The sequence below is a fragment of the Euprymna scolopes genome, chromosome 28, assembly GCF_053919585.1.
Source record: "Euprymna scolopes isolate OS-2025 chromosome 28, ASM5391958v1, whole genome shotgun sequence".
NCBI classification, from domain to species: Eukaryota; Metazoa; Mollusca; class Cephalopoda; order Sepiida; family Sepiolidae; genus Euprymna; species Euprymna scolopes.
The window spans coordinates 105,806,728-105,825,287 of NC_136509.1; the positions used below are offsets into that span (position 1 = coordinate 105,806,728).

An 18,560-nucleotide genomic window follows, 5' to 3' on the forward strand; every position below is an offset into this window, starting at 1 on the left:
CGAAAAAGAAACATTTCAAAGTTTTCTTAGCAATCGTCTTTGATTTCAATATTTCTCTGTAGATGTCTTTTCTTTAAATAAGATTTATACAGCACAAGCTTATGTTACATGAGGCCAGAAGGGCGGGAAAATAGGGCAGGTCATATTTCTAATCATTCCAATGTATTTGTTTTCCTTCTTTTTAATGTTTTGAAGAAGTTGCAGATAATAAGTGCTGGTTGTGTTTCACTAAATAAGAAAATTGAAGCTAAAGAAAAAGAAAAAAAAATACATTTCATAACAATTCTGAAAAAGAAACGTTCAAAAGTGATCTTAGCAGTTGTCTTTGATGTAACGTCTAATAATAAATAAGCATAGCTTGTTATTCTGGAAACGATTAAGAGTATATAATTTAATTGAGATTACAAGTTCAGGGAACTTCCGCCTTTACTAAACAACAGTCCGATTTTGACCCAAGTTAACACTTTTATACAACCGAACATCGCAAGTGCATTTGAAAAGTTTTGTCATGACACGAGCAGAAAAACCCAACGAATAAAATCAACAATAAGTTTTTTGATAAGACGGGCGCGTTCGAAATGAATGTTCCTGTTTAGAGCACAACTGAACCATAATACTTGACTTTTGCAATTTAAATCTAAATTCAAGGCATTATATAAAATTAATTTCATAAAGTAAATAGTACGTTACCTACAGTGCAATGTAGACTACAATGTATTGTGGACTAAGTCACTGGAGGGAGGCACATGAAGCTTCCTGCCGATACACCTCCGTGAGTTTTTCAACAAGAGCAGACAATCAATTGTAGGCATCCGCGAACGATGTATCACTGTCGCTTCTAGCTTAATAGAAGAGAGACAACATTCTTAGTCTGTGTTTCTACTCAGGTGAACAGTCTGTCAGAGAAAGTCGTTATGATGACTACCATATACAGGTTTAAACGGCTTTGGACAAACATTCAAACTGTATGTGGATGTAAATTTCTTTTTTACATGGCTTATTAGATTTGCTATTTTTTGTCAATAAATTTGAGTTGAAATTTGATTTGATTTGATGTATATATATATTTTCTCAGTGGAGAGAGTGGAGCTGGGAAGACAGAAAGCACCAAGCTGATCATGAAACAATTGATGGAATTGTGTAAGAGCAACACTCAACTTGAACAACAAATTATTCAGGTGAGTCATAGATTTTTTTTACAAAATAATTTCGATTTGAAGTCATTTTAGATCACTGTTTGTTCATTCTCGTGATGCTGACAGCGACTTAAAAATTTGAAATGATATGTTTATGTTGTGGGGAAACCACTAGGTGTATCAGAATTTTTGAAGGAATTTTTGACACCCCTAACACGAAACTGCGAATAAAATATAAAAATCTCGTAATTTCTCTGTTAAAAGTGGGTTATTTATTTTCTTTATGGATTATTTTATTTTATTTTTTTTTTTTACACAGTGATCACCACTTATCAAGGCCCGGAAGCCACTCAGGGATAAGGGTTATTGCAAGTACATTACGTTAGTGTGGAGATTTGATGAAGTGTTTACTTAAGGGGGCGGTTCATTAGGAATTTGTTAACATTGGACTTGAAGACATCCAAGTTGTAGTCCGGAGGGAAGCAGGCAAACGGAACAGAGTTCCACAGGCGTGCAGTTCTAAGAAAGAAGCTTTGTTCATGGAATCCGCGTTTTGATTTAGGCACAGATATAGAGTGGGGGAAATTTTTCATAGTGGATTCAGCTAGACGGGTGTTTTTCGTGAAAGATTGGCGAGGGGGGACCAGAAATTGGAGTTCAGACGAGCATCTGCCATGGGAATAACGATAAAACAAGGACAGGCTCGCAACGTCTCTTCTGTGGGAGAGAGGTTGCAGGGTAGAGAAAAGGGCATCACCCACTAAGCCACGAAGTCTATTTTGTACTCTGTCAAGGCAGGATAGGCTGTTTTTAGCAGCTCCTACCCAGATATGGCAACAGTATTCCATTCTTGGACGTACTTGGCTTTTATATAGATAGAGAATTGCATCAGTAGTGAGATATCTTCTGGAGCGGTAGCAGGATCCTACCATCTTTCCAGCGACCTTAGCAACAGACTTGATGTATGTGTTCCATTTCAGATCAGGAGTAAAGGTTAAACCCAGAAGCTTGTCAAAACACGGGGCCTCACCCAGACGAGAGCCATCCATCACAATTGATGCCAGCTGGGGATCAGAGCGTTAATGATGTAAGGATAGGAGTTTGGTTTTGGATGCATTAAAGGTAACCAGCCACATCTTCCTCCACTGAACCACGCGCTTGAGATCAGAGGAGAGAGAATCAGAGAGAACTTTGTCATTTACAGCCTTTGATGTGTTGCCGTAGATGATCGTGTCATCAGCATAGATGTCAACGAATAATTTAAGTATGTGTTTAGGGAGGTCATTGATGTAGATCAGGAAGAGAGTTAGGCCCAGGATTGACCCTTGAGGGACTCCAGCATTTATATTGCAGGCCTCCGATTTTTGTCCATCTACCACTAGTCTTATGAGCCTATCGGAGAGAAATGATTTAATGATTGAGAAAACATTTCCAGTTATAAGTAGACCCTTATGCCATACCTTGTCGAAGGCCTTTGATATGTCCATAGCAATTGCCCTAGAAAGGAAGCCTTTGTCAAGAGATTCACTAATCCTGTGGGATATAACCGTCAGCACATCTGCGGCGGATCTTGCAGAGCGGAAAATAAACTATTAAAGTTGTTTTAAAAGTAATAGAAATATTTTTTTTAAAACAGTAATGAATTTTCCGAACTCAATATTTTTCAAATTTTAAACTTTAAAAATCTATCAAAATTTTTCTATTGATTCTATTTTTACGATATTTTCAGGGTCAATGTGAAATTTTATGTTCTTTTCAATAAACCGAATATAATATTTTAGACAAACGTTTTTTTAAAATTCACGCCTCCCCCCCATTTTCAAGTTTCTATTAAAAAGTAAATAATTAATTTACTCACCGAAAAGTAAATAATTAATTTACTCACCGAAAAGTAAATAATTAATTTACTCACCGAAAAGTAAATAATTAATTTACTCACCGAAAAGTAAATAATTAATTTACTCACCGAAAAGTAAATAATTAATTTACTCACCGAAAAGTAAATAATTAATTTACTCACAAATTGAAGAGAAAAGATCAATAAATAATATATTCAAATTTAAAACAAAAAAAAAACGTAGTGTTTGTTAGAATTTTACCTGTAAAGTTTGAAGTTTAAAAACTTTTTTTTTTAAACCACGTTATTTGTTTTTTCTTTTTTTTTAATGGAACCTTTGTCCTTGCTCCTTTAATTAAAAAAAAGTTAGGGCTTGAATTACATTTTTCGAGGAGTTATAAGCTTAGAAAGACAGGGGGTCGAATAATTCACGCCTCCCATTTTGAAATTTCTATTAAAAAGTAAATAATTAATTTATGTACCAAAATCTTATATATCACAAATTGAAGAGAAAAAAAAGTTAATAAATAATATATTCAAATTTAAAAAAAAAAAGAACTGTTTTTTAGAAATTTACCTGTAAAGTTCGAAGTTTAAAACCTTTTTTAAAAAACAAAAAAAAACACGTTTTTTTTTGTTTTTTTTTAAATGAAACCTTGGCCCTTGCTTCTTTAATTGAAAAAAAAATAGGGCTTGAATTACATTTTTCGAGGAGTTATAAGCTTGGAAAGATGGGGTGGAATTATTCACTATTTTCACGAAATTTCTGACACACCTAGGGAACAACCCTCCAAAATGGACTAATCCATCGTCCATATAAACTTTACTCATGGCGATCACAGGGAGGATTTAATTTCAGAGCGATCCTCGCATGCTCGGTGAATTACCTACACTTTTCGTTTGTAACCTTTCCGTTGTTTTCATGTAATACATGTTTTAAACTGTTCTCCGTTCTTCTGTTCTTCTTTGTGGCTATTTGCGAGCCATAACAGTTTATTAATAAATTTTAAGGAAATATTAGGCAATAAATATCACACTTTTTCATAAATACAAGGTGTCTAAAAATATACTCACATTTCGAATAGCGATAAACCTTTATTTATGAACATAGAATAAAATGAAATAATTTCAAATACAGAAGACAAATGCAATAAAAGAATCAAGTTCGGAAATTTATCAAATTAATGACTGTTGTTGTTCAGACGACGTTAATAACGCCCACCAAGGGATTTGCAAACGCCAGGAAACAGGTCATTAGAGTAGATTTTTTGAGACATGCTGCAGATTGATAACAAATATTACATTTCCTTTTTACTTAAATTGTCGGAATTAGCATACCGACGAGTAGGGGGGAGGGGAAGAAAAGACTGTTTAAGTCTTGCAACGAAATGTCGACGTTGCTTACAAGCAGTCTTTCCTTGTAAAAGTAACAAATGGGTAACGATGGTCGAAGTGTAATTTGTCTAAAAGACAGCAACGACTACTACCACAACAGTAGAGCGGCCACCCCTTTTTATCTACTCCAACTCTCAGTCAACGAGATTCACGCGTGACTGGAATGTCTATTTAACTTGTAAGGAATAGGCACTTAGGTTCTTTGATTAACGGATCACCGGCCGTGTTGGTCACAGCTACCAGCACTCCTTTCTTCCCCACCGACCTACCCTCGGCAAGTCAAACAATTCAAAATTCTCACAAAATATGATAGAATATAATGTTTTGATAATATTATTTGCATAGCAAGGAATGTTTTGGTATTTTTTATTATTGAAAGTATCAAGGAGATTTTTCTTATACAATATTTTGTTTTGTTATATTTTCACTTTGAAGTGAAAACTCGTCGTCGTCGTAGTCGTAGTCGTCGTCGTCGTCGTCGTCGTCGTCATCATCATCATCATCATCATCATCATCATCATCATCATCATCATCATCATCATCAGTAGAAGGATCGATTGAGATCGTTTTACATGCTGCCACACATTGGACGGGTTTAAGAAATTGTCTTCCAAACTAAAATAATGTCTGGCCAGGTCTTTATTTATTTATCTTTCACTTAAGTAAATTTTTATAACTTCTGCCATGTCTTCCTTGGCTTTCCCCTGTGAACTGGGCCTGCTATCTCAATTGTTCTACATATACTAACCCCAAAACTCTCACCCATTCTTTCAACATGGCTATACCATCAAAGTCTCCTTGTCTGAACTCATTGTAATGATGAAACTAAAATTAAATTTAAATCATAGTTGCTTATATATTGTTGATGCACATTCAAGGAAAACTGTTAGATACACCTAAAAATAAGAACGTTATTTCCCATTGACTGAAAAAGAGAGAATAGTCGCTCTTAGAGTATAGCAGTGTTCACCATGATAGTTTTGGAGGTAAACAAACTTTAAGCATCACAGACTTTAAATCATCATGCACCCAACGCCTTCTGCATTACCTTTTAATCTGCAAGTTGTTAAATAAATGTGTTCAAGATTTTACATCGCCCGTTGATCATTTTTGAGTGGTTATTAAACCAATAACACGTATCATCAGATGTAACAAAAATATCCACAATAAATAAACGAATAAAAATATTCTCCATTATATAACCATTTTCTTTCTATACATAGTAAATTTTGAAAATGGTACTGGTGTAGTTGCAAGAGTTATGAATAGATGGAATAAGTTCAATGAACTTCTACCATTTCTAACCGGCAAAGCGATATAGATGTTTACCAAAGGAAGAATCTATCAGGCATGTGTGCACAATGTGATGAAAGTGAAACCTGGCTAGTAAGAATGGAAGATATGTGTTGCATGGGGGGGAAATGAGATGTAAATGATACGATGGATATGTAATGTGAGTCTTAACGACAGGCTTAGACCTGATCACCTTGGATGAATATTAAATCCGAACAGTATAGGAAGATGTGTAAAAAATGCAGAAATACAAAAGAATTCATAACTTAAGCTTATTTTGTGTCATTCATTAATCTAAATATAAAGAATATAAACTCAACGAAATAAAATTAAATAAGGAAAGATTTTGTGCTTTTTTTAATACACCGTGACTGAACTTTCATTGTTAATGTCAAAGGTCAAGGTCAATGAAATATAAGATGGAAGACTTTATTAGCTATACTATGGCCAAAGTAGCGAGTCTCTTTGATGAACAGAACCAAAATGTGAATTTTAATTTTTCTGTGACCTTGACTGTCATATGGATATCACAAAATTATATCAGTTCTAAGTTAGATCATGACTGATATTATGATTGGTCATATGATTATACATAAACAAACAAGCACATAAAACTAAACCCAAACTATAACCTCTGCCTTGCCTAATCACCACTAACCATAATATTGTTGCATTTATTCTTTTTCTGTGTTTCTTTCATTTCAGTTTCACTTTTCATGTTATATATTCATGTAAATAATACCATTTTGAATACAAATTGGATTTAAAGCTTATTCATAGTCGGAAATCTTAAATAAAATATTTTTTTTGAAAAGGTAAATCCTTTACTGGAAGCATTTGGAAATGCCCAAACACTGATGAACGATAATTCCAGTCGGTTTGGAAAATATATCCAACTTCAATTTGAAGAAGGCCATGGTAAGTTTGAAAAGTGCTTTTTTAATTTATTTATGGCTATAAATAAACATATTAAGACTAAGGTGAATGGCACAGTAAAGATGGTGCAAGGAGATTATTCTGAAAACGAATGAACAAACATTTCTCCAAATAAACAATTTACACAAAATATTTAAATTTAAAGGGACACAATCGAAGTTAGAAATGCACGGAAAGCATACTACAAATATTATCTACATATATATAAAATAAATGACATAAAGATTAGGCACGACCAAAACGAAAGGAGGGAATAAGTATATTTTGATGGAGTCTCTCTTTAAAAATCTACCAAAAATCGAGTAATTATCCAATCCATACGAAATGTTCACCGATTATTAAGTGAAGAATGAACTTTATAATGGAAGACTTTTTTCATAATCGATATTTATATATATATTTTTTGCCTACAACCCCCTTCTTTATTTGTGGGTACAAATATACTTAAAATAATTAGCCGAAACTGAGCAAAATATATTGTATTGTGGGGAGAATAAGGATTGTAGATAAAAAAAACAAACAAAAAGTGCACACGTATCAGATTTTAAGGTTAAAAGTCCGAATTTTGCATGTGTTTTATTTTTCATCTTTTGTGTTTTGAAGTGTAAAATTCGTTGAATATGTTAATAATTATTATTATCTTTCAGATTAGTAAAAATTTTTTTAATATATTTTCATTATTTTTGCGAAAACACTACTTTTAAATCTTTAAAAAATAAATTAATAATTTTCCTTTAGTGAGCTCAATATTGCTAATATACTATTAAATAGGAAATACTTTGAAGAATCGATACCAAAAACACAAGAAAAAATCGATAAATAACTGCACCTTGTTCTAAAAAATACGATAATTTCTTTCAGCAATTTCTTATTTATTCACCTATGGTGGCCCAAGCCAAACCATGCTATTATTTCTTAGTTGTTGTTTCACAACGTTTCGGCCAACTATTCTTTTGGCCTTCGTCAGATGGTAACCGCAACGGATAGGAACTCCGAATCTCCTAACTGCATTCTCAGCAATTACTGCCGTCCATAGTTGTTGTTGTCTCAGCACATTTTAGTCAAGTAAGCCTCTGGCCGGCTTTAAGTAGGATTGAAACCGCTATCTTCAGACAATTCTCACCTGGAACCGTAGAGATTCAACGTCTCTATCCACTGCGACATGGGCTCCAAAGGGAGATCAAGGTTTGATTTTTTGGTCTTATAAATCCACGTTTATCCATTATCTGATCTTCCATGGTTGGGTCCATACCAAATGGTATACAAGTTAGAAAAGCATTTCACCTAAGGCATGAAAATTGTTAAACAAAATGTTTTTACTATAGGCTTTAAAAATAAAGGTACTAGATTCAATTTGAAATTTATTTATCTCCAAAATGCACTTTTATAAATTTTACAAAGTAAGGTATAAAAATTTAATTTAAATTGAATCAAAATGACCTTGGATTTATTTTATGTAATGTACATTCTGTTGCACTTTAAAAAAAATATTGAAAATTTTATATCTATATCATTAATTGCTAGATGAAAGATAATGTTTTTAAATTGCAACAGTAATTTGGTTGGGTACAAACGTGCAATATATATATATATATATATATATATATATATATATATATATATATATATATATATATATATTAGCAAAAGTACCCGTCGTTGACTGGGTTCAAAAACAGCCTACAGAAAATGGACTGATTTATGAAAGTATGATAGGTTATGAAAAGGAAGGGTTGTAAAGAGGTAGCTTCGAATTTGGGGGTATCAAAATCAAAGCAAAATATGATGAAAGTAAAAATAAAATAAATAAACCCCATGATTTACTATACCATACCTGTTCACGCTGAAACACTTATCACAGTATTCTGTGGATCTATATTAAAAAACCTTCTTAAACTTTGTGACATATTTCCATTCTATGGAGGTCAGGTGCAAACGAACACCCTATAATTTTATTATACCATATTTCTTCAAACTGAAACATAATTATCAAAAAGTATACTTATGCAGATAGATATGAAAAGTCTTTATTAAAGTTTGTGCCTATTTCCATTCTATGGAGGCCAGGCGCGAACGCACACCCCACAATTTTATTATACTATCCCTATTTAAGTTAAAACATACTTATCAAAGTATTCTTATGTACATCTATATCAACAACACTTGTAAACTTTTTATTTTAATTTAATTTTTTTTTATTTCCATACTTTGTGGACCAGGCGTGAACGCAGACCCCACAATTTTAATGAATCATCATTATGCCAGATCAAACATACCCATTCCTGTGTCTCGATACATCTTTTATCATTATATGTGATCAGTTTTCTATAATAGTCAACCATATAGGACCCTATTCGTAACTAAACACACACATAGACGTTCAGCTTTATATATATATATATATACATATATATATATATATATATATATGTGTGTGTGTGTGTGTGTGTGTGTGTGTGTGTTTCCTTTTCAGATTAAATATGTTTTTAACTCATTTCAAAGTGTTTTTTTAACATATTTTATTAACTGTTTGCTCATATATATATATATATATATATATATATATATATATATATATATATATATATATATATATATATATAAGTGATAATGTGTGTGTGTGTGTGTGTGTGTGTGTGTGTGTGTGGATAATTCTCACCCTATATACCCAATGAATATTTCATCTACAAACTGGAAATTTGGTACATAGAGTATTGAGACATGTGGAAAACTTTTTAATCAGATCAAAATTGAAAAATTGGTGCGTGGGAGTCATTAGATTTTCATCTGTTTATCAACTCTTTCATGAATGCACATGCGTAAATCGATCTCTTGACAGATTTCTTATGTTAAGAATAAGTAATGAACCTTATTCACTGTTGGCTTTCCACCTAAGCAGGGGCTAATATAGCAGTTATAAACATTGACAAATATTTTCTCTCGCATTGAACACTCCCTGTGAGATGATTTGGTCATACGAGAACCAATCAGGATTACTTCAGTCCTTTCGGAAATTGCATAGAGTAGCCAAAGATGACATCGAGGAAAGATGTCTGCTCTTTCCTACTTCTCTGTCAACTGAATACCCAAAAATTAGTTATTTTCATTTGAAGGTAAATGGCTTGTAGACTTTCAACAGCTAACTAAACTTCTTACTTAATTCTTTTTTTCACGCCGACAGTGTCTTTTACCAACTTATAACCAAATGGAACTATATACATCGAGTACATGCATGACCTGAAGAACGTGTGGCAAGACATTGCTAATCATCATATGCTGTTTATCACACACACACACACACACACACGCATGTGCACGCACACACACTTACACACAGTCTTGGAAGTTTTTCTACCTTTAAAACTATATTAAAAAAAACATTTAATCCCAAATCCTTCGTTGAAAAACTATTTTTGCAATCCTTGCATTAGTTTGCTTCTAAGAATTCACACTAATGCTAATATTATTTTAGGAATCATCAGTTGTTTACCATGAAACACTGTTTCGTGGATTTATAAACAAAACAGTATGTTAAATCATGGCTCCCCAGTAGTGTTGATCAAACACCACCTCCCTTAAAAACAAAACATTCTGAATGTCGGATCTTATTTCTTGCTTCAGATTAATTTGGCTAACCTCTTCATGCTATTAAAAAATGTTTCTCTTACTTATGTTATTCATCTTTTTTTATGGAAATTGCTCGAGACACGGCATGAAGCCACTTGATGTAAAGAGCTAACAAGACCAAAGACTGATTATTGCAAAGACCAAGGCTGTAGGTAGAAGGAAAACACTGAGCAAGAAGAGAGTTTCACAGCCTTGCAGTTCTTGGAAAGAAGCTACTGGAATAGTAGAATGAACATCCGTGGGCTTAGAACTAATTTAAATGATGCTGAAGCATTTCTCCTAACAAACACCCCGGACATCTTAGCACTAAATGAGACTAACCTACACTCCTCCATCCCCTTCAACTACTTTAACATGCCTGGATACCTCCCACTCTGCCATAAAGACTCTGATAGACATATGCATGGGCTTGGAGTCTACATTTGAAACATCCTCCCCTTGACTAGAGAAACTAAACTAAAACTGGACGATCAAGCCTTTATGTGCTTTAGACTTAACATGCAACATAACATTAGCTACTTTTATTTTCTCTACCGCTCTCCCTCGACCCAGGACTGTACCCTAATAAACAAAGTCTCTGACAGCATAGATACAGCACTTTCCCTTAACACTAGCGTACAAGTGCATGTATTTGGTGACTTCAATGTCCACCACAGCAACTGGCTCGGATTTTTTACTTACACAGACGCAGCTGGTACCACAACATATAACTTCTCTATATCTCATTCCCTATTACAGATGGTTATGTTTCCAACCCGTTTCACAGACCAGCAAGAACAACATGCATCACTTCTAGATTCCACACTAACGTACTGTACTTGCAATAACCCTTATCCCTAAGTGACCCTGGGCCTTGATAAGTGGTGACCACCGTGTAAAAAAAAAAAAAAAAATCTGTTTCTGACCACAGTTCCCGATGACTGTGTAACGAATGCCCACAGCCCTCTTGGGAACGCTGATCATGCAGTGGTAATGATTGAAATTGCTCTAAACTCTAGAGCTAAAACTGAAGAGCCACTGCTCAAAACAACGAGATATTATAAAAAGGCTGACTGGGAAACCATCAGGGACCTCATCAGGGATGCTCCATGACAAAATATCTTTTCACTTCCTGCTGAACATTGCGCAAATGAGACCACTGAATGGTTCAAAGCGGCAACTGAAGCACATGTTCCCACACGCAAATTCTATAGCAAACCCCACTCTCCCCAATGGTTCACTTCAACTTGTGCAGCTGCCATAGCGCAAAGGTAGCATACGTACCACAAATTTAACCAACATAAATCCAGTTCAAACAAACAGAAGTACATAGAAGCCAGAAATAACTGTAAGAAAGAAATAGTGACAGCTAAGAGAGAATTTACTGAAACCACCCAAAAACGCATCGAAGCACAGAAATTAGGAACTCGAGACTTCTGGAAAATCTACAACAGTGTAGTAAATAATGGGCAATCAACAATTCCCCCACTATCCAACAATCATGAGGTTGTTTGCTCAGCAACTGAGAAGGCTAACATGCTTGCCAGACGGGTTGCCTCAAACTCCACACTGGACTCTGCTAACCACCCCCTCCCTGACTTTCCTTTGCAGACAGATGCCACGTTAGACGATCTGAAAATCACCCCTTCTCAGGTGCATGCTATCATAAGAAAGCTTGACACTGCAAAAGCATGTGGACCTGATCTCATCCCTGCTGTGCTATTAAAAAAGTGCGCCGCCGAAGTAGCTCCAGTTCTCTCCAAACTTTACAACAAATGCCTTAATGAATCTTGCTTTCCTGCCTGCTGGAAAACTGCTTCTGTAGTGCCATTTTTCAAGAATTCTGGCGAAAGAACTGACCCAGTAAATTATCACCCCATTAGCCCCCTCTCACTTTTCGCCAAAATATTTGAGACCATAATCAACCAAGCTCTAGCTTTACAGATGCTAAACTTCTGACTGACAAACAATATGGATTTAGGCAAGCCCGTTCCACAGCAGACATCCTACCTGTAATCTCAGAGCATATATACCAGTCACTGGACAAAGCAGGGGAGGGCAGAGCGGTAGCTCTAGATATATCTAAGGCTTTTGACAGGGTATGGCATGAGGGTCTTCTCAAGAAAATCAGATCATACGAAGAATACATAACATAATTAGATCCTTCTTAGATAACAGAAAAATCCAGGTTGTCCTTAACGGTCGTACATCTAAACAATATGATATAAATGTGTGAGTGCCTCAGGGGTCTATCCTTGGACCGCTGTTATTGCTAATATTCATAAATGACCTCCCTGACAAAATTGTCTGTGAGATGGGTATGTATGCTGACTATATAGGAGCCTATTCATGACCACACACACACACACACACACACACACACACACACACACACACACACACACACACACACACACACACACACAGACCTTCAGCTTTATATTATAGATATATATACACACACAGAATGGCCTAAAAATAACGGGTCCCAACTCTTATTAGGCCTCGTTTCTTAGTGTTTTGTCCAAATGAAATGAAACTTTGGTCATAACCAGTTTATTATATTCAAAACATCACATCAAAACACTAGGGTCTTTGCCCCTTTTTTTCCCGTTGACTGTAAAATGCTCAGAAAAACAATTGAATGTCCAGTGTTTTTTTTTTGGTCATCCTGTATATATAAAGTTTTATTATTATATCATTTTGTAATAATTTATATATATAAAGAGAGAGAGAGAGAGAGAGAGAGAGAGAGAGAGAGAGAGAGAGAGAGAGAGAGAGAGAGAGAAAGAGAGAGACAGAGAGACTGAGAGATTAATAAGTAATACTCTGGTGAGAACCTACCTAAACACAATGTCAGAGACATTATGTAAACAAACAGGCCAACTGTGAGAATGGCAGCTTTGCAAATAAAACTTTATTTCAATGCTTTGTTTGTATTTACTACATAGAAGAGCAAACAATTTATGATTAAGATCTATGATTCGAATCAATGACTACCATGTTTGGTGTAGTTGTATGACCAGTTTTGAACAATAATAGATAGGATATATTTAGCAATGAAATGTTAACGTAAAAAATTTATTATATATATATATATATATATATATATATATATATATATATACAAAGATTAATTATTGTACATGTTATAATTTATACTGAAAGAAAGTCATTGGATTTACAATTCTATGACTTGCTTTGAATATGAATTATAATAAAATGATATAATAATAATTTTTGAAGTAAATATACCTATAAGCTCTAATTAATACTGAACATTGAGATTGTCTTCTGTGATTGAAATCTAGTCCAACTGTGAAGCACTTTGATCTATATAAATTAAATTTATACTGTTTTAATCCCTTATATATATTTACTTTTTTAAAACTTATGGTACAGTGTTGATTTTATTTAGTTTTGTACCGTTATTAATAAATAAATAAATAAATAAATAACTATTATACTTTTATTATTAATAACTAAGCTCTATGTTGGATATTTTTCTAAAAAAAAAAATATGTATGTACGTATTGTACATGTGTTTTTGTGGTTATATATATATATATATATATATATATATATATATATATATATATATATATTTATATATATATATATATATACTAGACTACCCGTGACTCATTGGATTAGTATGTTATATTAGCTATTAAATTAATGTATGAGCGTGACACTTGTGACGTAAAAAAAATAGTTTTTTTTGTGACATAACAGAAACATGTCTATGAAAGTATATTAAAATGAAAAAAGAATATAGATAGATTTCTATGAGTCGTTCTGTCTATAATTGTTTATTTTTGAAAAACAAACTTACAGCCATTGAATTATAAGTGGTTTGCCATACTTATAGGTAGATGTACACTGAACAGATATCATAATACTTAAAGTTAAATTCAAATTTTGATATATCTTTCAATTTAAACATGAAAAAAAACCCCATTAGGAAGCTGAAAACGTACACAGTAAAACAATATGTTTTATTGTCACGTTGATTATTTATTTGTAACAAAAATTTTTTAAAAATCATATTTTCGGGGTTATTTATTTATGTTGGTAGTGTAGAAGAAAATGAATGTGAATGAATGTTTTTTAAGAAAGGTGTATTAAAATGTATTGGAGAATAAATTAAAAAAAAATGAAGGCGGTGAGTAAATCGCCATTGTAAAATGCTCTTATGGCTGTCAATGGGTTAAAATTGTGTTAAAATAACTTAAACGTAATACGGAAATGAACGATGTAAAAAATATGCAGATAGTATTAATAATTGTTTATTTGGATAATTTAAACACGGAAAAAAACAAAAAACAATTGCGACGCTGAAAACATACACAGTAAAGCAATACATTTTATTGTCGTGTTGATTATTTGTTTATGTATGCATGCGCAACCAGGAGACGTAAACCAAATGTTGGATTACAACATCCGTTACAAGGTCATTTGAGTTTTATAATTATATATATATATATTTTTTATTTTTTTTTTTTTATTTTTATTTTTTTTATTACATTTTCACCCCAAACAAGGCAAATTGCCACTTTGGTGTAGGGGGCTACTATCAGGGTCAACAACTACTGGGGTACTATGTAGGGATTTGGGCGGCAAGATGTTGGTTCACATTACACTTGAACTTCTGCACGTCAGTACTGTTGGGGAAGCAGGGACCTGGAATGGAATTCCAGAGTCTAGTGGTTCTGGGGAAGAAACTATTGGAGTAAAAAAATCTTTTACATCTAGGGATCTCTACAGTGTGGGGGTGGGATTTAGCAGCCTGTCGGGTTTGTCGAGGGTGCTCACATCGTGGGAGCACAAGTGATTGCAGTTCGTCAGAGCATTCACCACTAAAATACTTGTAGAAAAGGCAGAGGGATGCAACGTTTTGTCGATGAGACAGAGGCTGAAGCTTAGATGCCAGTTCAGGGCCTATCAGGTTTGCAACTCTCTTTTGAACCTTGTCAAGGAGCGAGAGACTAGTAGCAGATACACCAGCCCAGATGTGACAGTAATACTCCATACATGGGCGAATGGTGGCCTTATAGAGGTACAGGATACTTTCGGGTGTGAGTAGTTGTCTAGCACAGTAGAGAGAGCCCACCTTTCTTGCAGCGGCCCTGGCAAAGCCTTCAATGTAATTGTTCCAACACATGTTTCCTGTGAATGTTAGGCCAAGGAGTTTGAAAGATGTACTCTCAGATAAAGAGTCGTTGGCCATTGCTATAGGTGGTAGAGAGGGTTTCTTGTAATTATTGAATGAAACTAGTTTAGTCTTGGCAGCATTGAATGCGACCAACCACTTTTGTCCCCATTCCACCACAGATTGGAGGTCTTCCTCTAGTGTTTCTGCCATTTCTTTAGAAATGTGTTCATTCGTCTTCCTGTCGTGTCTGCCATAGAGTGTAGTGTCATCAGCATATATACCCATCTCAGAGGCAATTTTGTCGGGGAGGTCATTTAGGAATATCAGGAACAATAGAGGTCCAAGGATAGAACCCTGGGGCACCCCCACATTTATATCATATTGTTTAGATGTACAACCATCGAGGACAACCTGGATTTTTCTCTTATCTAAGAAGGATTTAATTATGTTAAGTATTCTACCAGTGATACCGTATGATCTAATTTTCCTGAGGAGACTCTCATGCCATACCCTGTCAAAAGCCTTAGATATATCTAGAGCTACCGCTTTGCCCTCCCCCGCTTTGTCCAGTGAATATATATATATATGTAATTACTAATAATGTATATATAATTAATATGTATATATATTGATAATATATATAATCTTAATAATGCAATACTTATTATAGTACATAATTATGTCAGCCCCTTTAAGAAACTCGTTTCTTATCGTTGAGCACTTTCAGTTGAAATAAAGTCGATCAATTTAGCTCATATGCGTTGATCATCATATAATGATTAGATCACTCTGACAGACGTTAAAAACATTTAAAAAAAGAAAAAAAGTGCTTAAATTTCAACAGTATTTTTCGCAGTTAACGGTGGCCAAATGGGTTAGGTCCTTGCTAATGAAGGCAGTGATGGCTTTTGTTGCCGGGTTTGAATCTATTGACTGGTGTTAATCACGACATCCTGCACTGATGATTCCCGAAAGGATGAAACACTAGTGTATGTAGGTATTTAATAATTATTAACACGTTAGCATACATTCATAAATAATGAACCGTCCCTCCTCCTCAAAAAAGAAACGAAAAAATACAAGAAATGTGGATTATATATTTTGTCTTGTTAAGTGTTTTGTAGTTGGTGAAAATGCAATCGAGTTAAATATAGGACGCTAAAGCCAGATATGACAAAGAAAGCTGCGACATAATTGTTTTAAATATAACATTATGTAAATAATGGTAATCCAAGTAATGGAAAATGGTATGTCTAACTTTAAATTGAATAAATGATTTATAACAATGCGTGGCGGTTGAACAGCCATAGTGATTTATGGCTGCAGTGTTTGTTTTTTGTATGTGTATAATCCAGAATAATATAATATCATGGTTGCCCCCAATGAGAATAGGCGGAATGAGAATAGAGCGGGGGGGGGGGGAAATAAATAATTATTTTCGCATAGTGAAGTGTAATGGTAGTTGAAAGGGTATGAGTGTGCAATCCAGTTAATAAGGTTGTCAGATCAATATAGTTATAATGGTTATAGAAATACCTGGTCCAGTCCGGGAGAGTGGAAGGTCTTTTCAGTTAGAGGGCGAAATATGAGCTATTTCGTCTTTAGATCTAGGCAATTGTGATGATGCTGTTCGTAGGAAATAAAATAAGATTTTATTATAATGAATAAACGTGTCTGTAACGGCATTCAAAAGTTACTTAAGATGGTGGGTAAGAGTTTAGACAAAATAAATTTGTATGTGGCATCTGTTATTGCAAACCTATCACAATTTGGTCCAGAGGCGAATTTCTTTTTTTTTTTTTTTTTTACATAGGCAAAACCACTTATCAAGGCCCAGAGGCCATTCGAGGATAAGAGTTAAGAGTGTACAGTAGTCAATTGCACAATATAGTAATCGTTAGTAATGGAAATTCGGTAAATTTGTTAACTTAAGTGGAACGGCTCATCAAGAACTTGTTTACGTTAGACTTGAAGACAACCATATTGTATTTAGCTGAAAAGCAGGAAAACGGAAGACAATTCTACAGGCATGCAGTTCTAAGGAAGAAGCTTTGTTCATAGACTCTACGTTTAGGTTTAGGCACAGATAAAGAGTGGGGGGAATTATTGATAGTGTTTTCAGCTAGACGAGTGTTTTTTGTGAAAGTTTGGCGAGGGAGGGACCATAGATTGAAGCTCAGTCGACCACTTGCCATGAAAATAATGATAAAGCAAAGACAAACTCGCAACATATCTTCTGTGAGATAGAGGTTGCAAGGTAGAGAAAAGGATATCTCCTACGAGGCTACAAAGTCTATTTTGAACTCTATCAAGGCAGAACAAGTCCTTTCTAGCAGCTCCTGTCCAGAGGTGGCAACAGTACTCCATCCTTGGCTGTACCTGGCTCTTATATAGATAGAGAATTGCATCAACAGTGAGATAACTACTGGATTGATAGAAAGATCCCACCATTTTTCCAGCCACCTTGGCAACAGATTTGATGTACGTGTTCTATTTAAGATCAGGAGTAAAGGTTAAGCCCAGAAGCTTGTCAAAACATGAGGCCTCCCCAAGACGAGAGCCATTCATTTAAATTGAGGCCAGATGGGGATCAGAACGTTGATAATATAAAGCTTGGTTTTAGATGCATTAAAAGTAATCAGTCACTCCTTTCCCCATTGTACCATTTGTTCAAGATCAGAGGAGAGAGAATCAGAGAGAACTTGGTCGTTTACAGTCTTAGATGTGCTGTCCATAGATAGTAGTGTCATCAGCAAAAATGTCTACGAATGATCTAAGGATGTGATTAGGAAGATCATCAATGTAGATCAGGAAAAGAGTTGGGCCCAGGATGGACCCCTGAGAAACTCCAGCATTAATACTGTGAGCTTCTGATTTTTGCCCATCAACTACTACTCTTATGAACCTATCAGAGAGAAATGATTTAATAATTGAGAAGACATTTCCATCTATACCATAGCTGGAGATATTGTGAAGTCAAACATTTATGCCATATCCTATCAAAGGCCTATGATATGTCAAGAGCAATTGCCCTAGAAAGGTTGCCTTCGTCGAGAGATTCGCTAATCCTATGAGATATAACTGTAAGCACATCTGCTGTAGATCTAGCAGAACGAAAACCACATTGAGTGTCACTAAGAAGGTTATTTTTGTTGAAATGATTGATTACTTCTGTATTTAACATAGATTCCAGCAACTTACT

At 34.5% G+C, this 18,560-nt stretch overlaps 1 protein-coding gene across 2 annotated transcripts in view; it reads left to right on the plus strand.

Annotated features, from left to right (window-relative positions):
* The window catches only part of LOC145249772 (myosin-IIIb-like), a 223,606-nt gene that overhangs the window by 73,043 nt on the left and 132,003 nt on the right, over positions 1 to 18,560 (plus strand). For both annotated transcript variants that reach the window (XR_013863576.1, XM_080111695.1), the window contains exons 4-5: positions 1,076 to 1,178; positions 6,477 to 6,579. Coding sequence is in view for 1 of the 2 variants with exons in the window: in XM_080111695.1 (XP_079967821.1) it covers positions 1,076 to 1,178; positions 6,477 to 6,579 (206 nt within the window). In the remaining variant the exon portion in view is untranslated. The remainder of the gene's footprint in view (positions 1 to 1,075; positions 1,179 to 6,476; positions 6,580 to 18,560) is intronic.